The sequence below is a fragment of the Doryrhamphus excisus genome, chromosome 7, assembly GCF_030265055.1.
Source record: "Doryrhamphus excisus isolate RoL2022-K1 chromosome 7, RoL_Dexc_1.0, whole genome shotgun sequence".
Taxonomy (NCBI): domain Eukaryota; kingdom Metazoa; phylum Chordata; class Actinopteri; order Syngnathiformes; family Syngnathidae; genus Doryrhamphus; species Doryrhamphus excisus.
In genome coordinates, this window is record NC_080472.1 from 15769705 (window position 1) to 15789147 (window position 19443).

The 19443-nt window shown below is 43.4% G+C and overlaps 4 protein-coding genes across 10 annotated transcripts in view; 3 read left to right on the plus strand and 1 right to left on the minus strand.

Annotated features, from left to right (window-relative positions):
• Nucleotides 1–281: 281 nt before the first annotated feature.
• tprkb (Tp53rk binding protein) lies at nucleotides 282–1393 on the plus strand. The gene is made up of 4 exons (XM_058077099.1): nucleotides 282–663; nucleotides 760–882; nucleotides 953–1129; nucleotides 1190–1393. Exons 1-4 carry the CDS (start codon nucleotides 523–525, stop codon nucleotides 1274–1276), a joined length of 528 nt encoding a protein of 175 aa, XP_057933082.1. The 5' UTR covers nucleotides 282–522; the 3' UTR covers nucleotides 1277–1393.
• srr (serine racemase) lies at nucleotides 1371–3588 on the minus strand. The gene is made up of 7 exons (XM_058077098.1): nucleotides 3426–3588; nucleotides 2776–2956; nucleotides 2525–2706; nucleotides 2323–2453; nucleotides 2102–2250; nucleotides 1941–2030; nucleotides 1371–1682 (listed from the first exon to the last, which is right to left on the minus strand). The coding sequence occupies exons 2-7, from the start codon at nucleotides 2954–2956 to the stop codon at nucleotides 1441–1443; spliced, it is 975 nt and encodes a 324-aa protein (XP_057933081.1). The 5' UTR covers nucleotides 3426–3588; the 3' UTR covers nucleotides 1371–1440.
• Nucleotides 3527–7332, plus strand: trmu (tRNA 5-methylaminomethyl-2-thiouridylate methyltransferase). 3 transcript variants are annotated; one of them, XM_058077096.1, is made up of 11 exons: nucleotides 3527–3867; nucleotides 3952–4117; nucleotides 4181–4287; nucleotides 4354–4476; nucleotides 4555–4727; nucleotides 4797–4850; nucleotides 4926–4992; nucleotides 5068–5168; nucleotides 5645–5789; nucleotides 5865–5947; nucleotides 6025–7330. In XM_058077096.1, the coding sequence occupies exons 2-11, from the start codon at nucleotides 3975–3977 to the stop codon at nucleotides 6178–6180; spliced, it is 1152 nt and encodes a 383-aa protein (XP_057933079.1). In that variant the 5' UTR covers nucleotides 3527–3867; nucleotides 3952–3974; the 3' UTR covers nucleotides 6181–7330. The 3 variants fall into 3 exon arrangements, with proteins under 3 accessions (XP_057933079.1, XP_057933080.1, XP_057933078.1); XM_058077095.1 differs by having other exon boundaries at nucleotides 3529–3835; nucleotides 6025–7304; XM_058077097.1 differs by lacking the exons at nucleotides 4926–4992; nucleotides 5068–5168 and having other exon boundaries at nucleotides 3527–3835; nucleotides 6025–7332.
• Nucleotides 7333–7780: 448 nt separating this feature from the next.
• celsr1a (cadherin EGF LAG seven-pass G-type receptor 1a) overlaps nucleotides 7781–19443 on the plus strand; it is a 53839-nt gene continuing 42176 nt past the window's right edge. For 3 of the 5 annotated variants that reach the window (XM_058077091.1, XM_058077092.1, XM_058077090.1), the window contains exon 1: nucleotides 7782–11530. In XM_058077091.1, the coding sequence (XP_057933074.1) occupies nucleotides 8002–11530 (3529 nt within the window). In that variant the 5' untranslated portion in view covers nucleotides 7782–8001. Of the gene's footprint in view, nucleotides 11531–19443 lie in introns of all 5 variants that reach the window. The other 2 variants (XM_058077088.1, XM_058077089.1) reach the window with 1 other exon arrangement.

Genomic DNA, 19443 nt, shown 5'->3' on the forward strand with positions numbered 1-19443 from the left:
TTTTATTGTTGACAGCTAGTGGTCCGCTTTGAAAATAGGGTCGGTGTAGAAACGACAGCTACATTCTATCCGGGATATTGCCATTCGCGCCATTCGTTAAATATCGACCAATGGCCTAGCATAAAACAATCATAATTTTTATGTGAAATTAATATCTGTAGGATGAAGTATTTATGATTGCTTTTGTTTTTCCAAGTGGCAATAAACGGAAGCTTTTATTGTTGACAGCTAGTGGTCCGCTTTGAAAATAGTGTCGATATAGAAACAACAGCTACATTCTTTCCGGGATATTGCCATTCACGCCATTCGTTAAATATTCCTTAAATATCGACAAATGGCCTAGCATAAAACAACCTATTTTTTTATGTGAAATTAATAGCTGTAGGGTGTACTCTTAATGATTGCTTTTGTTTGTCCAAGGAATCTACTTCCGGTGTTACAGTGTTATTGGTCCTCCGTGCAGCCATTGCACGCTTGCTGTATGAAGCGTTTCCCACTGTAACGTGTTCTGAACTCGCCAAAATGCATTTATCTCATGAACTGGAACTTTTCCCTGACCTCAATGTGACCCAGATACTTTTCAAAGATGTCAAAAATGCCACCGAGCTGAGACAAAATGCAGTGGACGGGACAATAACCGGTGCCCTGATCAACCCCACGATGGTAAGTTCTGACAAAGTGCTTACTGAATGGAGATTTCGCCGGTAACAATTGTTTCAACAAGCACGTTGGATTATGATAGTTTACTTTTATTTCCAGCTGGTGAGTCCCTTCCAAGTGTTAGTGGCCGCAAATAAGGCAGTCCACTTAAACAAAACTGGTAAAATGAAGACAAGAAGCTTGTTTTCAGAGATCATCTTCAACCTGTCACCTACTAACAATGTAAGTCGTTTCATTGTTAGTCTATGTACTTGATTATAATACACATTTAAAGTTAATTTTATCCTTGCAGATCTCAGAGGCCTTCAGGAGGTTCGGGATTTCAGATGGTGACGACTCCGTCCTAGTGGTCTTGGTCCACAACAAAGAGGAATCCCAACTTGTGACAGACATCACAGCCAAAGTGGATGGACAGCAGGTTCCGCTGGATGACTTGTCCTCCCTCTCAGACCATGCAAAGATTAAAAAGGTACTGTGGAATAATGAATGTTACTGTTTGTCTTTCTAATCCTCCCATCTCGTCTTCCAGCTGTACAAAATCACACCCCAGGAGGAGAAGTGTGGGACTCTTCTGGATGCAGTCGTATGCAGAATGGCCACCAAGGATGTCATGTAGCTGCTATATTAATCTTTACATATGGTCTATTGTTATATATATCCTTTTCAAGCGACATACTAAATCTCTTCTTACAAAAAAAGCAAAAACTGAATTAAAAAGAAAAGTTTTATTTAATTTTACTGTTCCGCCTCCATTACTGAGGTATCCTATGGACTCATCTGTCAGTCTGGGAAGTTTCCGAGCTCGTCTTTGCCGAGGTTCCCACCGCTTAGAATACAGACAACGTCCTTCCCCTCAAGTTTAGGTATCTTGTTGGAAGCGATGGCGGCATAAGCAGCGGACCCTGATGGCTCCACCACCAGGCCCGCCTTGTAGAGCGTGGACACGGCCGCCTTGATGTCATCATCGCTCACCAGGACAATTCCTTCCACGTAACGCTGGCACAACTCGTAGGGCAGCGTGCCTGAAGACGGGGGTTATTCAAGTACAGTACTTCAATGTCTAGGTACATTTTCTAATAGTAACTTTGTAGTGTTGCATTTGTAAAGTTGTGCACCCTTATTCTAGTTTTTAAAGCTACCAAAATGTTTTGACTGGTTTATGTTTTATAAACCCATATTAAACAGGAGATTTAAAATAGAACTATAGACATTAATATTAAATTACACACTTTTAAACACGTTCTAATATATATACTACAATAGACAGGTTGATAGCCTACCTGCGAATGGCGGTGCAAGTCCTGATGCAATACTGTGTGTGTCCATGTCCACCGGCCTCTTCTCTATGAAGCTCTTAAACATGGTGCAGGCTGCCCTCAAACACAACATTCACAGCACTGATGCCGCTGATTTACTTATCATTTTTAGTATCAGGTTTTACCTCCTTCTGGTTCCACACCATAGATTCTGGTCTTCTTGCAGCCTGATAGTTTAACTGCAGCTGCCACCCCGGCCAGCAGTCCACCACCTCCGCAGCACACAACCATCACATCAGGCTCAGGCACCACCTCCAGGACCTCCAGACCCAGACTGAATCACACACACACAATTCAAGGTGACCCATTTGTATTTTTTTCTATGTTATTCCAATCTTGAGTATACCTGGCATGGCCTGCTATCAGATCAAGGTCATCATAGGAGTGCAGGAAGGTCATGTTGTCCTCTTGAACACAACGCTTCACCACATTCATCAGGCAGGAAGTGGGAACTCGCTCCACATCTACCCCGTAACTCTACAGAGAAATAGGACCACCACTTTAAAAATGTGATATAAGAATTTGTGCCTGTGTGTGGGATGTGTGACCTGGATAAGAACGGATCTGGACACTGGTGCAGTTTCAGGCATCACTACTTTCCCTTTCGACCCATAGTGTTTTGACGCATACGCAAACGCCTTCCCATAATTTCCAGCAGACATGGTGACAAAATGACCACCGTTTGGTCTCCTGGCAAACTGATTGGCCACCCCTCTAATTTTGAAGGACCCTGCAATTCAAAAGACGTGTGTTAATTTGGTGTGCAAAAAAGCGTCTTTACAATAAGGTCTATTATCACCAGTTCTTTGCATGTTCTCCAATTTGATGTGGATGTTGCGAGCGTTGTTGGGAGGCAAGGTGGTCTGGCTCCAGGGTATCATGGGGGTGTTGATGACCCCCAGGGGGCTGCTTCTTACTGTCTCCCTGGCATTTAACAGGAGATTCAGGGTGACACTGTCAGCAGACACCTCATCAGCCATCTGTGCAGAAAAGAATATTACTTATAAATGCTTTCAAAGTCCCCAAACATGTTAAAAATACATGGACATCCTTTTCAGTTCAACTCCATAAAGGGTGTATTACAAAATTGGGAGACGTGTAATCTAATCCAGTTAATCTGTCCTTGCAAGTTCTGCAGTTAACATGTTCTCAATAAAGACTCGGGTTGCGTTCCATTTCAGACCCTTTACTTTGAAGCACAAAAAACTGAACATACAGAAATAAAGCATGCAAATTACGGTTTGCATAAGATACAAGTAGTTCAACATGAACGAAATGCATTTAAACTAATGCACTAGCTCGATGCTAATTACATTGGAAATCCTCATATATGTATTAGCGGTTAGCATGAGCAATTTACATGGCCAACACCCCCCAATTAGGACAACTAGTTAGGCATTTAATAGTGCACTCCGCTTAAACATATAGTACATAATAAACATAACATACTTTCAGGCAAACATTTTCTACAATTGAAAAAACGAAAAAACAAATTAGCACGCAGTCGCTACTTCCTGACTACGGCAAAGCCCAGAGGACAAATTTCCGGTTCACCGGATGAATGTACGACACAATATATGTCGTGCGACGTTATGTAACGGTTTGGTTATGGGTCGCCTTTGAAATTAAAATTAAAGGTTCCGCTTTGACTGGTGATTCTCGCCGGACGTATTTCCCCAACGGACTACACGCCTCTACTTGTGAATGATGAGCTAATTTTCGTTCGTTCTTTTAGCTTAAAATAAATGAGTCTCGTGACCGGGAATTGTTTAAAAAGATGGGTGTTATAAGGCACGTCGTGTGCGCCATGTCAGGCGGCGTTGACAGCTCCGTTGCGGCCTTGTTATTGAAGAGAAGAGGTGAGACGAAACCCCATGGGTCAGTTTATTAGGTACACTAATGACGTCTAGTTCAAGAGTTATATCAGTTGTATATATGGAGTTTATATGTTGCTGTTTTTTTTAAACCTTTGGAGGATATAACGTGACTGGAGTGTTTATGAAGAACTGGGACTCCCTGGATGAGAAAGGAGTATGTAATACAGAGAAGGATTGTGAGGACGCCTACAAAGTGTGCCAAATCCTGGACATCCCTTTCCATCAAGTGTCATATGTTAAAGAGTACTGGCATGAAGTTTTCAGGTATGTTAAGCTACCCTGTGTAAGTTATAAAACCATTTTGTACGTAATTGTGCACCTTTGCAGTAATCTGTTGAAGGAATATGAGAAGGGCCGGACTCCAAACCCGGATATCCTCTGCAATAAGCACATCAAATTCAATCATTTCTACAAATATGCTATCACAAATCTTGGTAAGTCTCATTTTAAGACATGTAAGATATGTTAAGCGATAGTTATGATAGTTATTCTGAATACAGGTGCTGACGCCATGGCGACCGGCCACTACGCGAGGACCTCTCAGGAAGACGAAGAGGTTTTTCAGCAGATACACAAAACCGTGCCCCTGGTGTTGTTCAGAAACCGCTTTGAGTTCAGAAACCGTACGTTTGCATTTGTACCACCGTGTGTCATTGCTTCATCTCTGCTGACTCGCCGCCTTCCTCTCTCTGTCGCTACAGCAGTGAGGATGTACAAGGGAGCCGACTTGCTTAAAGACCAAACATTCTTCCTGAGTCAAATCTCCCAGGATGCCTTGAGGCAAACCTTGTTTCCGCTCGCCGGGCTCACTAAAGAGTTTGTGAAAAAGATGGCGGCTGAAGCAGGCTTTCACCATGTGCTACAGAAGAAAGAGGTACGTCTAAATAAGAGTAGAATGCAATGAGGATGTTTTCATTGCAACTTGAATTGAATATTGTTTCAGAGCATGGGCATCTGCTTCATTGGAGAGAGGAACTTTGAAAACTTTATTTTGGAGGTAAGCTTTATATATGACCCATATTTAATGACTTATTATACCAATACATTCATATCCGACCCCCCCTCACCCTAGTACCTCGAACCTAAACCTGGAAACTTTGTGTCCATAGAGGACGGCACTGTAATGGGAACACACAAAGGTATTGCATGTTTACACTATAGTGGGCGGGACTTAAATGAACTAATGTTAATCATCCTTTTACCTGTCAATCAAGGTTGGTTCACTCTGACTCTGGGCCAGAGGGCGCGGATAGGGGGCCTGAGAGACGCCTGGTTTGTGGTAGACAAAGACGTCATTACCGGCGACGTATTCGTGGTGAGATTTCTCTTAAAGATACAAACATTTGGGAGTAGAATGGCAAATAAAAAAGGCAAATAAAAAATCAAATAAAATGTGTTCACCTAGTATCTGCTACATAAGTACTCAAATTTAGTTATGAAAGACATGACTGGGAATATGAACTACAAAAATTCAATGGAATTGTATGAAAAAAAGAGGTGTGTTGCACACTGGAAAGGGCGTTGCAAGGTAGGGAGATACAGGCTTATTGGGAGGAGAAACCACTACACTGCTTTGTTATCACTGTCCGTTCCATTAAAGCAAATTCTTTCACATACCTATTCTTATTCATTCCCCGAGCACACCTAAGTAGTTCTGTTTCAGTTTTTGTACAGTATTAATATTCATGTGAGTCATAACACGAAAAGTAAAAGGAGGACCGACTGTATTTTCAGTTGCACGATAGCAATAGCGCTCAATTTTGTGGCTTCTTTACGTCCTTCTCCTCTCAGGCCCCTTCCACCGATCACCCATCTCTTTTCCGTGACACCGTGCGAACGGACCGCTTCCACTGGATAACGGTGGACCCGCCTCCCGAACTGGCCAGGAGCAAAACGATGACATGCAACTTCCGCTTCATCCACCAGATGCCGCTAAGTCTGTAGTGCTGCTAACATCCCAGAACATCAACACAAAATCACATACTTAGAGAATTTTTTTTTTTGCCCCCAGTTCCTTGCACTGTGACACTAAACATGGATGGCTCTGTGTGGATCTCACTTTCGCAGAGAGTCAGAGCTTTAACACCTGGACAGGTTCAATTCAACTTTATTTCTGTAGCACTGACGCACAACAAAGGGCACAATGCTTAAAGAGTCGTATTCTGTGTCAGTTCGCAGTGCTCTACAAAGGTGACGAGTGTCTGGGTAGTGGCAAGATCATCCAGCTGGGTCCCAGCGAGTTCACCATTCAAAAGGGACGGGAATGCTCGGCGGTGGTGGCTGCGCGGCTCAAAAACGAGAAGCAGGATTCAGAACCAGTCAGATGACACCACCTCATAAAGTACACTATTTCTTGAGTATTTATTGCACAACTCCAAGACCATGGATGGTTAAACACAGTTAAGCTGACTTTTACTGTTTCTGCTTGTTTATGCATTGATTGTTAAACTGTCTACGATCACTCATGTGCTGTCCAGAACTTGAAAAATCAAGTTATAAATAATTCAAGTTAGCAGTTCATCAACAAACAGTATTTTAAACAAAAATACACAATATTACACAATACACAATACTTTTTTTCCACAGTGGCGGGGTAAGGGTCCTTGGCGGCTCAAAGCAAGAAATTCATGGGGCCCGCCCCCAGCCCATCCATGCACCCCGAAAAAAATGTTTGTTTGTTTTTTTGCACAGAAGGCCTGTGCGGGGGACCCCCAGAGGGGGTTTGCTACGTCTTGCATTGTTGTCATTTGTGTGCAGTACATGTATTAGCACTTGGGACATGCGGTTTATAAATACAATTGCCGGAAAATAAATAGAAAACATCCTGATAAAATAAGAAGAATATATTGTTCAATATAGCTAAGATATATTTTATTGTTATTGTCACATGTATTGCTTTCTTCCCCCCCAATGTTTTAATTGGTAAAGATTTCACTAAAAATGTTAATCGCTTAAATATCATGCTGTGTGTTGATATTTTTCTGTAGGTAACTTGATTACTGAAAAGTGTAATTTTCATTACAGTAGTTTTCAAGGCATTGTTGTACTTTAATCTTTCGCTATGTTTCCAAAAACATGCTAGGTTAATTGGCGACTCCAAATTGTCCATAGTTATGAATGTGAGTGTGAATGGTTGTTTGTCTATATGTGCCCTGTGATTGGCTGGCGACCAGTCCAGGGTGTACCCCGCCTCTCGCGCATAGACAGCTGGGATAGGCACCAGCATCCCCCGCGACCCTCGTGAGGGAAAAAGTGGTAGAAAATGAATGAATGAATGAATGACTGATCAGGATTGTTGCGATTAGGTACCTGTTGCGAATGCTTGTAGTGCAGGGTTTGTCCGTAGGGGGCGGTGTTGCACAAGATAAATCTTCCCGTTATACTGTATTGTGTTTTTTGGGGCACAAATGAATAAAGCTAGATCATTTATTAGAACGTGACATCTTTTTAAATGACCCTTTTTATTGAATTGTGAAATTCTATTAAGTAATTCTAAATGCCTGACGAGTCAAAACATACATAAACGTCAATATACCCATTTAAGATTGATGGGAAATTTCATATTTTTGACCTTTTATTCGATGAAAAAAACGAAATAATGAAAAAAATAGGACGGAATTAGATCAGAATTTACAGAATATTACAATTGTACAAATACATGAAATAACCAAATAGTTGGCAAAGTTTTTCCTCCCTGTACTTAGTTGAATCTGTTGCTATTATGGAGTGGAGTTGAGGGGGGAAAGGAGCAACAGTCTTTAAAGTGCATTAGGAATTTAAAACAAGCCCTTACCTTATTAGATTAACAATGCACTTGTGCGCATTGGTCGCCCGGTCAGAACCACTTCCTAAATCTCCATGAGAAAAAAAGCCCCCCCGTGAAAGCGTCCCAGAGGGGGAACCCAGCAGGTTTATGGTAATATCCTCCTAAGGAGGAGGAGGAGAAGGAGGAGGAGGAGGATAGACGCACGAGAGCCGCGGAGCCATTTTGTCGTCATTTTTAAACTCCGTGGGCTGGAACGCAGCTGCTGCGCGCCGTGGATCCACTGACACTATGGATACAAGTTAAAACTTCCAACATGAAGGATAAACGTAAAACGCGCCGCTGGGAGAGGGAGAGTTAACGCAAAAAAAGCTGTTTTGTGGATATGTCAAGCATGGAGCTGTGGAGTATTTGGATTTGGGTTTGTGCCCTCAACGCGCAGCTTGTGGCATGTTTGGAGATTCACCTCACGGAGACTTTACAAGCCGGGACCCTCTTAGCGAACCTGTCCCTCGGACAGGGATGGACTTATAAACTTGACAGGACTTTATCTCCTGAAAACACATGGAATATTTTCCAGGTTGGGAAGCACAGTGGACTTATCAGACTGTCCCAGAAAGTGGAGTGTGCGCGCATGCTGAGGAACCCTGCGCCGGTTCACTTCAGAAGCAATTCGCCTAATTCCGGAGATGAGGTCTTGACACATTTCAGCGTGTTTGTCCACGGACAGGACTGTTTCATTAAATACAAGAGAAAGACAACTCCAGACAAGGTGGACGTTCACATTAAACACTCTTTAGAACTGGTGATGGCGTCCTGTCTACCTGCAGGGGATTTGCTTTTTAACACAACACAACTTTTACCTTCTTTAACAAGGAGCACCACCTTTCTGGACACTATGTGTGTTGGACAACATTTAGCCGCTCTGTTTAGACAGGGAGGTTTGTATTTTGTCAGTGACTTGTGTCCTGAGAGTATCAGGACGCTGGATTTGGACTGTCGGCTACACAGCTCTGAAGGCATCCGACTCAACATGCAGCTCACTTTGTCTTTTGGAAAAGTATCTAAACACGGATCCATACATGAGACAGTTGAGGGAATGACTAGGGAATCAACCCGGAGAGGTAAGCGACAGGTCAACACGGCCCCCCAGTTCCAGCTACCAAACTACCAGGTGTCTGTGCCTGAGAATGAGCCTGCCCGGACGCGGGTCATCACCCTGAAAGCCACAGACCCAGACGACGGCGAGGCTGGGAGGCTGGAGTACGGAATGGAAGCAATGTTTGACAGCAGGTCCAATGACTTCTTCACCATTGACACTCAGACAGGCAGCATAGCAACCATCCAAGCGTTAGACCGAGAAGTCAAAGACACGCATGTTTTTAAAGTGACTGTCAGTGATAACGGGACGCCGAAAAGACACGCCACTTCTTACCTCACTGTCACTGTGAGCGACACCAACGACCACGGCCCGGTGTTCGAGCAGAATGAGTACAGATTCAGCATACGTGAGAATGTCGAAGTTGGCTTTGAAGTGATGACCATCCGTGCTACTGATGGGGACGCCCCAGCTAACGCTAACATGATCTATAAAATAATAAACAGCGATGGCGTTAATGTCTTCGAGATAGATCCCCGGAACGGCTTGGTAAGGATCCGAGAGCGACCAGACAGGGAGACGAGAGCTCAGTACCAACTGATTGTCGAGGCTAACGACCAAGGCAAGGACCCCTGTCCTCGTAGCGCCACCGCAACGGTTCACATTTCTGTGGAAGACGAGAACGATAACTACCCACAATTCAGCGAAAAGAGGTACGTCGTGCAAGTGCAGGAGAACGTGGCCATCAACACCAAAGTCATCCAAGTCGAGGCGACAGACAAAGACGAAGGGAACAACGCTAAAGTCCACTACAGTATAATCAGTGGCAATGTCAAAGGTCAGTTTTACATCCATTCGCCGACTGGTGTCATTGATGTCATCAACCCTCTGGACTACGAGATGATCCGGGAGTATAATCTGAGAATAAAAGCGCAAGATGGCGGCAGGCCTCCGTTAATAAACGGCACTGGAATGGTGGTGGTGCAAGTGGTTGACGTTAACGACAATACCCCCATGTTCGTCAGCACGCCTTTCCAGGCTACCGTTTTGGAAAACGTAGCAATCGGCTACTCTGTCATTCACATTCAAGCAATCGATGGCGATTCCGGGGAGAATGCCAGACTGGAGTATCGGCTAACTGATACCCCTCCCGGTTTCCCGTTCACCATCAACAACAGCACCGGGTGGATTACAGCAAGTGCAGAACTGGACCGGGAGACGACTGAGTTCTACAGCTTTGGTGTGGAGGCCAGAGATCATGGCATTCCTGTCATGTCATCCTCAGCTAGCGTTAGCATCACTGTCTTAGACGTTAATGATAATGTGCCGACATTTACAGAGAAGATCTACTCGCTTAAAATCAACGAGGATGTCGATGTCGGGACAAGCGTGCTAACGGTGACCGCTCTGGATCGGGATGTCAACAGCGTAGTAACCTATCAGATTTCAAGCGGCAACACCAGGAACCGCTTTGCCATCACCAGCCAGAGCGGCGGAGGTCTTATCACTCTGGCCCTCCCGTTGGACTACAAGCAGGAACGTCAGTACGTTTTGACCGTCACCGCTAGCGATGGAACCCGCTCGGACACTGCGCAGGTTTTTATTAACGTTACGGACGCCAACACACACAGGCCCGTTTTCCAAAACGCCAACTACCAAGTCATGCTCGGTGAGGAGCAACCAATTGGATCTACCGTGGTGGTGATTAGCGCGACAGATGAAGACACAGGAGAAAATGCACGTATCACATACATTATGGAGGACAGCGTTCCTCAGTTTAAAATAGACTCGGACACCGGTGCCATCACGACCCAAATGGAGATTGATTATGAAGACCAGGCGTCCTACACCTTGGCCATCATTGCTAGAGATAACGGCATCCCGCAGAAATCGGACACCACCTACGTGGAGATTATTATCCTGGATGCTAACGATAACGCTCCTCAGTTTCTCCGAGACATGTACCAGGGCAGCGTGTTTGAAGATGCACCTGTCTACACCAGCGTCCTCCAGATTTCTGCCTCAGACAGAGATTCCGGTTCCAATGGCAGACTAAGTTATACATTCCAGGGCGGTGATGACGGCGATGGGGATTTCATCATTGAGCAATATTCCGGCATCATCAGAACAGCTCGGAAGCTTGACAGAGAGAACGTTCCTGTTTATAATCTGAAAGCTTTTGCTGTAGATCGGGGGGTTCCTCCTCTAAAAGCAGCTGTTCCCATACATGTTGTCGTTCAGGACATAAACGACAACGCTCCAGTGTTTGAGAAGGATGAGTTGTTTATTGACGTAAAGGAAAACAGCGCAGTCGGATCCGTTATTGCCCGGATCACCGCCACCGACCCCGACGAGGGCACAAACGCTCAGATCATGTACCAGATAGTTGAAGGGAACTTTCCACAGATTTTCGAGCTTGATATCTTCAACGGAGAACTCTATTCACTCATAGACCTCGACTATGAAACCAAAACGGAGTACGTCATCGTGGTCCAGGCCACCTCTGCGCCTCTTGTGAGCCGAGCCACTGTGCACATCCGATTGGTGGACATGAATGACAACAGACCAGTGCTACGAGACTTTGAGATCATTTTCAACAACTACGTCACCAACAAGTCCAATAGTTTCCCATCAGGTATCATCGGGAGGGTACCCGCATATGACCCGGACGTGTCGGATAAGTTGCGGTACACCTTTGTGTCTGGAAATGAGCTCAGTCTACTTCTGCTTAACGAGGACACGGGGGATTTGCGGCTAAACAAGGACTTGGATAATGACAGACCATTAGAAGCGCCCATGATCATCTCCGTCACAGGTAAGACCCATTTTCTTACAGTTTTTCTCGATTGTTTAAACACATTTTCTGAAAGGATGCCTCATATTCTCAGAACTCTACACACAAATCCAAAAATCACTCACACATTTCTGAAAACCCCTCAATTCTGCTGCAAAAAAAATTCATTTTCTACCGCTTTTTCCTCACGAGGGTTGCGGGGGGTGCTGGAGCCTATCCCAGCTCTCTCCGGGCGAGAGGCGGGGTAAACCCTGGACTGGTCGCCAGCCAATCACTGGGCACATATAGACAAACAGCCATTCATTCATTCATTTTCTACCGCTTTTTCCTCACGAGGGTCGCGGGGGGTTGCTGGAGCCTATCCCAGCTGTCTTCGGGCGAGAGGCGGGGTACACCCTGGACTGGTCGCCAGCCAATCACAGGGCACATATAGACAAACAACCATTCACACTCAAATTCATACCTATGGACAATTTGGAGTCACCAATTAACCTAGCATGTTTTTGGAATGTGGGCGGAAACCGGAGTACCCGGAGAAAACCCACGCATGCAAACTCCACACAGAGATGGCCGAGGGTGGAATTGAACCCTGGTCTCCTAGCTGTGAGGTCTGCGCGCTAACCACTAGACTGCCGTGCCGCCCCATTGCAAAATGAAACTTTACATCCAAAACAGTCTTCATTCTTCTCAAAATGGTGTTTTGTCTCCAAATGACGCACACAAGGGGGACACATGAACAAACATTTATATGAACCAGTTGAACACTGATGTGCTCAGTGTAAAACACTGTGATTACATCATATTCATCATGACTCGGGCCTTTTTGTGTTCAGTGTGACACTTCTTGCAAAATGTTTTAGAATTGTTTTTTTTGTATTTTTTTGACTCAGAACACAAAATTACCCAGAAATATTCATTCATTCATTCATTTTCTACCGCTTCTTCCTCACGAGGGTCGCGGGGGTGGCGCAGCCTATCCCAGCTGTCTTCGGGCGAGAGGCGGGGTACACCCTGGACTGGTCGCCAGCCAATCACAGGGCACCCAGAAATATATATTTTTTATTTTTCACAGAAAAACAATCTATAAAGTGGTCATCACAGCCAACACAAAGTTCCACATACAGTGGCCTGCATCTAAATGTATATCGCTTCAGTTAAAGAAATAATAATAATCATAATAAACAAAAAAATCAATCAATAACAATGCAAAAGACTATGCTGCATCACATCTTCTGTTTGGGTCAGGCCAAAGCACCTCATCTAGTACATCACTTGCAAGGTTTTCTCTGGCCAAGCAGCGGGGGAAATATGGCCTAGCATGGCGAATCCAGCCATGGAAAGCATCCGCTGGAATCTCTCCACATGCATCTTCCATAGCTTGGAGAAGGGGATTGTGTGTTTGTGGATTTCTGACCCTTTGCCCAGCCTCCCTCATTGTTAGACCGCTAATTGTAAAAATGTGTGACAGGTGTTTACCCATGTGATGAGTCAGTGTGAATGATAGGAATATTAATTTGACTGTTTTTAGTGGCATTGTGTTCTTTGTGAAAACAAGAAGTTTACTGAATGAAAATTGTGCCAAAACTCAAAAGAATTGTGTGTAGTGTTTTGAAAAAAGTGTGTTATAGATCTGCAGTCTTGAGTGTAAAGCAGGAATTGTGCTTATTGTTTAGCAGACTTGGTTCATGGAGTTGGTGCATTGGTTATATGTTGTGGTCATTGTGTCTCAGGCATCACAAATTGTGTGTAAATAATCGAGAAAAACTGTAATTTGTATAACTATGTATGCAAACGAAGTGGTGACCATGTGCTTTCGTAAAGTAATGGTGCCGTTCAGAAAGTGAGCTGCGGGCTCTTTGCAGGATCCGGTTCAGCTGCTTTTGTCAATGCATTGTTTGCAAGTAGATGGTTCAGGTCGTAAAATGTGCTATTTGGAGGTTGCACACATACTGTCTCCAAGTCTGACACTTCCTCCTGGGACAAAATTGTTGTTTTTTTTCCCTGCAGAAACAGACTTTGTTCTTTAAAAGTTAAATATTACACAAACGCAAACATCTCCAGCTAATTCAGCAGAGTTAGGGCTCCAGCTTTGACAAGCATGCACAAGAAAGTGTTGCAAGAAGCACCATTAATCAGACAGGGATCAATCAGATAGAATAAACGACTGACAGCCGCGTGCACCGCCTCTTTTGTCCTCCCCTCTTCCTGTAAAGTGGGCAAACAGCCCAACCCAGCCATGTCATCTTACTTCCTCCCAAGTCAATTCGGTCATGATTGTGATTGTTGGACTGTTGGACGCTCTTGGGAAAGTCATTTCTGGTCACATGAGGTGGTGGAAGTCTTCAACCCTGTTTGAGAAGTGTTGTTTTGCTAAGTGACTAGCTCCCAGTCTTTGTCTCAAACAAAAGACAGGCTGGCCTTTATTACTGTTAAAGGGGAGGGTATTGGGTGGCTGACCTCAATAGATCCAGACCTTATAACCCCCCACCCCCTCTTATTTAAAGCAGCCTCCTGTTTGTCAATAACAGCTGACGACCCTACTTGTATCCCTGACAACCGTGACCTCGTGATTGATGCAATGGGGGCTTTATTTGTTGTATCCGTACATATTTAGGACAACTCTCATATTGGTTTACAGTTTTTGGGTGGCGCACCTTGATTGTTACATTTCATAACCACCGCCTTTTATAAAAAAAAAAAAACACCGCCATTGATAATTCTTTGAACTGGTACTTTTGTTTTGGTGCCCAGAAAGCATGGGAAGGTTGCTCGCTATCTCTCTTGAGATGCACTCGCTGAACGCACTCGCTAGCCACAACACTGTCCCATCTGTACTCGCAGATAGCCGACGCTGTTCTTATTGTAAGCGCTCTTATCTTAGCTTGTCGGATTTCACTTTTAAAACATTGTTAAAAAAATGCGTGTGAAGGTCTTGGGAGTCCTCAGGTGTCACTGTAATGCACCTGTTTGCTTTCTTGTGAGGCGTTTCATGTTGGATGCCAATGATACCACGGACGGACGGTTTGCCACGTAGTTTGATCTGTTTTGTCCTGATGGACTTGTATTCCATATTTGAAGCTACAGACATCACAGATCTTAATTGATTGATGATTAAACTGCTCTGATCTTTTTCTGTTCAGCCTCACTGAAAGATGACGTGCTGCTACATGCCCCCCCCCCCTCTCTTCACCCCCATGGGGCTTTAGCTGCTATGCATCTGGTTTGCCTCTTAATCCTGTTCAAGGAGTTGCATAGCTCAGCTTTTTTCCCCCCTCTTGTCACCGCAATCCACACTTTCACTCCCACCCCTTTTTTTTAACACCATAGAAACATATACGGTAATTACAGTTCAAGCTAGTTTCGGATTTATTTCCTAGTTTCCTAATTTATTCGGGTTTGGTATGTTGACTTGTCGTACCTTATGTAACTTTTTAACCTGACATGGGATGTCCCACCTGTGAGATCAAAGCAGGACAAGGGGTGAGAAATGACCCTGAAGTCCTCTGCACACGACCTTTCAGCTTCGGCTGATGGATGGACCAGAGAGGTCCCGCTAATTGAAGGGTATAACAGTAAACCGGAACAGATGTCATATTGCATAAAATCTACACCAAAAACCTTAGTTTTTTCTTGGTTAGTAGACTGTGCTGTGGTATTTATTCATTCTGAAGACTGGGTGTCATTCTCATTACTTTTCCGCTTCTGTTTGTCTTCTTTTTTCATTCTCAGAGACCCTCAATCGCGTTTTTGCATGCTTTTTTTGCAAGAAAGTGTAGCTTTTGGTAATAATAACCGTGTTTACGTCTGTGATTTGTACCCAATGAGAGGCAAAGGATTGCTTGATCCTGCACATGCTCGGTTGCAGGTTAGTGGACTGTGAGTGTGTGCCTCCAGGCTATTGGCTTGAAGTGTAAATACTAAGCGATTCGGGCTGGTCACTGTTCGACTCCACTGAAGTCTGCACGCCAAATTACAGGCTGTGGAGGTGAAGAGGGTGGCCGATAATGTCGTCACTGCTTGGGATGAAGTCCGTGTGTGTTCCAGGGGTGGTGCGGTCAGCAGGAAATCTCTGTTGGAGGCTTGAAAGTGAACGTTTCATTGAGGTGTTGTCTTGTCATGCTCGCGTGTTTGCAGTGGGGATTTCAAAGGCCGGTGTTGTTTGTTTGCAAACACCAGCGCCTCAGGTCAAGGGGGAAAAGGTGAAGGGTAGGGGGTTGCCATTGGCTTTTCAGAGAGGGTGGTCAACTGCAACCAAGCATTTCCAGTTCATACACGTGTTACTACTAAAAAGCCTTTGTTCGAATCACACAGGCAGTGTTATCTACCTACAATTAAAAACGGTAACAGGTTTTTAGAGTACTCACTTTAGCACCCCCTCTTCCGCACTTCTTTTTCTATGTTTGCTCTCACTCAAACGACACAATGCTGTTCTTTGTTTTCGCACTTCACCTGTGTGACATTACATGAGGCAGTGAGAGAACATGATGTTGATTGAAATCGACCAAGTTTGTTTTGCGACCCTTGTCAGGATAAGCACACCCTAGAACAGGGGTCAGCAACCCGCGGCTCCAGAGCCGCATGTGGCTCTCCAGCCTCTTTGTTGCGGCTCCCTTTGCAATGCTTGAATATTTTTTAGCACCCGTGTGGTGAAAATGCACGTCTTTGTTATGAGTTTACAAAAATCCAACTTTGTGTGAGACCATGAATGCATCCTGACTGAGTTCTGACTGGTGACTGAATGAGCAGACAGGATGCTATCCAGTTCTCTCTGACAGGTTAACATGAAGGGAAATGAGTAATACTTTGAGTTATTTGAGTTATTAATTATTATTAATGAGTTATTTGACGATTCTAAAAAATAAATTAGAGCTCATTTAAAAACAAAAGTTTATCTCCAGTACTAGCAAGAGTACTCCAACTCGTCTTTTTTTTTTCCCTCCAATGTTGTTTTAAACATACAACGTTTTGCGGCTCCAGGCTATTTTTCTTTAGTGGGCAAGTGGGTGAAATGGCTCTTTTCATAGTAAAGGTTGCCGACCCCTGCCCTAGAAGAAGGGTGGATGAATGTTTTGTTTTCTACACAAAAATCGCTGCATCTCTTCCAGTTTGCATTGGTTGAATGTAATTACTACATGACGTAACGCTGCAGAGCCTCTAATCAGTCCAGGATGCAAGCTGACCTCCAATTCTTCCCGTGAGAAATCATGAGAATACAAAAAAGTCCAAATTGCTACCATCATAAAGCCTTTGTTATGATTTCCGTAACATTTTAACCTTCTGAAGCGTCTTACAAATGTCAAAACGTTTAAAATGTATAAAGTGCTATTCTATTCTTCTCTCAGCAGTCCAGAATTTTGAGGGTTTGTACAACTTTGGCAAAATCTTGAAAGTCATTGGGTTTTAATGTGTCACCGTAGATAATCAGTAACCGCTGACCCTTCCCATTGTGTGCTATTGGCATCCATAAGAGGTGAAAAAGCATTGACCATGAGTACGGCTTCATACGGCTAGAGTCCTGACCTTTCAACTCTCGGCAAGCAGACATTGCCCTGAGGTGGTGGGGTTGTTCTTCAGTCTCGTCTAACATGCAGGAACACCCAGAGGTCAGATCATGTTGAAAAGTCTGGACAAACTCACTAACTAGACATTAATCACTAACATTTTGGTCACTTATTTGTATATTATTATATTGTTTTGTTGCATCTTTTCTTGTTGCATTGGTTTGAGTGCTTTTAATGTTTTACATAATACCTAACTAATATATGATCAATTAGATCATTTGCATTGCTGCTGTTTACATCCATTGTCCTATTCAGTCACCCGAAGCCCAGACTTTCACGTTGTTTAAGAGACGGACTGTCAACCGGTTGCTAGTCTTGCGAAGCATGTCTCTGCAATCGATTACCGTATTTTTTTTTCATAGGTTGGCTGTTCCTGCGACTTATACTCCAGAGCGACTTAGAAATGAAAAAACTGTTTATGTTACATAAACACTGGACACCTTTTCTGTTCATGTTTATTTTTTGTGTATCTGAATAACCATTGTGTTAGCATATCTTACATCTATTCAGCCTGTTCTCTATTCTTTTATTGTTAGAACTTGCCTTCCAAGAGGACGTAATGTCTGTTTTGGTCAAGTAGTTTGGAAAATAAATTACCCGCAAAAAATGTGACTTATACTCCAGTGTGACTTATGTATTTTTTTGTCTACCTATATATGCATTTTTGGCTTTGTGTGATTTATAGTCCAGAAAATACGGTAATCTAAGGATTCATGGCTGATTCTTAGCGATCCAGGAGGCATCAAACCGTATCACTCGCTTGTCGTCATTTATCTTTTATCACAACCCTACCAGACCCTACATTGGCTCTAGGTTATTTTGTTTTATATATTGTATACAGTCAAGAAATGTAGAGTTGTTTATACTAAACTGAAAGCCGACACCACGTAATGGCTTTCACTTTAAAACTTCATAATTGGAGCTTTAACACTGATCCTCTCAAAGAGAGACTTCATGGTAGATTATCTTCACAGAGGTGTCAGTTTTAGTTATCTCTTCTAAATCCCATCAGCCGGAGAAGGGGTTGGTGACAGGTGTAATGTTGACAGCTGTTAGCTTGTGTGTGTGTGTGTGTGGGAATGTCTTTTTTTTTCTTCTCCGTCATCACACACAGAGAATATCGATCAAACGACATTATTTTATTTACTTTTTTTAATGTATTAAAATTATTTGGATTTTATTCATGTTTTTATTGTTTTTTTCATAGTAATAAATAGCAGTATTATTGTATTCTATAGTAGTATTATTTTTAAATTAATTAAAAAAATTTAAGTATAAAAATAATAATCATTTTAATTGAAAAATGTGATTAAGACATGTGTAGGACGATAACCTTTATCGAAACAAACAATTTTAAAGACAGAATTATGTTTAGCTTTCTTATCCTAACAATGTTGATTTTATTACCCCTACGGCATTTTCGAAAGATTACACTCTTGCACCGGCTTCCAAAAGTTGCCGGCCGTTGTTTGAAACCTTCCTCCAAGCCTCCAGGCCTCGTCTTTTAGCAGCAACACTGATACACCAGAAATGGAGCTCGCTTTTAGATGTATTATGACTCCTCCTTTGAACTGAAACATCTTTTTATTTGGAGCCCTGGTGACTCATATGCACCAAAAGACGTGCATACATATTTTTTTGGCTCAGACATTCGTCAGCATCATAGAGCAGCGTCCAACCGATTTTCGCCTGCAGTGTTGAGGCCACATTTCACACACGGATCCCTTGCACCTTTTTATTCATGGTGCATAAAAGCAACTGCGACCTCATCAGTTAGAATTTCTTGGCTTTTCATGGAAATTGTTGTTTATTTACGTTTTATTTATCTTTAGCAGCTCCTGACACATTTTCACAGAGCAGACACAGCAACAAAAACGCCTTTCTGCGCCTTCTCTCACACCATGTGATGTGAAAATGAGATGCATGCTGCCGTCTACTATTCACAGCTCTTTATCAAATTATCCTTTACGAGGTGCCAGTCGTTATCGTTACAAATGATATGTGGCAAATAGGAATAGCTTTGTTTAAGATCTGCTTTCTGTCAGGCTGACACCCGATGAAGCAGTGCAGATGACCTCTGAAGTCTGCTCCCTTATGGACATCACTAGAGATTTTATCAAGCAAGCGCAGGTCTTCACAGAAGCTGCTGTCACTGTGGAATGACCCAGGAATCACCAGAAGCACATTCTAGTCTGTGGCAACCACACCCAAACAAACAGTTCATTTGCAAGTCATAGCTTCCTCTATTCATTCATCTTTGTGTATTTTGGGTCTGTGGTTGCTTTTTTTAAAAAACCGCAGTTCACAACCAATTGTACGTTGAAGTGATTGTCTCAACGTGTGGGCAGTCACGCTTGCTGTAATGGCCTCGCA

Coding starts and splice junctions, on each gene's coding strand:
- tprkb (XM_058077099.1), top strand. CDS start 523: ATGCATTTATCTCATGAACTGGAACTTTTCCCTGACCTCAATGTGACC. Junction 664..759: donor CCCTGATCAACCCCACGATG/GTAAGTTCTGAC, acceptor TTTTATTTCCAG/CTGGTGAGTCCCTTCCAAGT. Junction 1,130..1,189: donor ACCATGCAAAGATTAAAAAG/GTACTGTGGAAT, acceptor CTCGTCTTCCAG/CTGTACAAAATCACACCCCA.
- srr (XM_058077098.1), bottom strand. CDS start 2,956: ATGGCTGATGAGGTGTCTGCTGACAGTGTCACCCTGAATCTCCTGTTA. Junction 2,707..2,775: donor GGAGAACATGCAAAGAACTG/GTGATAATAGAC, acceptor TTTGAATTGCAG/GGTCCTTCAAAATTAGAGGG. Junction 2,454..2,524: donor CCAGATCCGTTCTTATCCAG/GTCACACATCCC, acceptor ATTTCTCTGTAG/AGTTACGGGGTAGATGTGGA.
- trmu (XM_058077095.1), top strand. CDS start 3,754: ATGGGTGTTATAAGGCACGTCGTGTGCGCCATGTCAGGCGGCGTTGAC. Junction 4,477..4,554: donor CCGCTTTGAGTTCAGAAACC/GTACGTTTGCAT, acceptor CTGTCGCTACAG/CAGTGAGGATGTACAAGGGA. Junction 5,948..6,024: donor GAGCTTTAACACCTGGACAG/GTTCAATTCAAC, acceptor ATTCTGTGTCAG/TTCGCAGTGCTCTACAAAGG.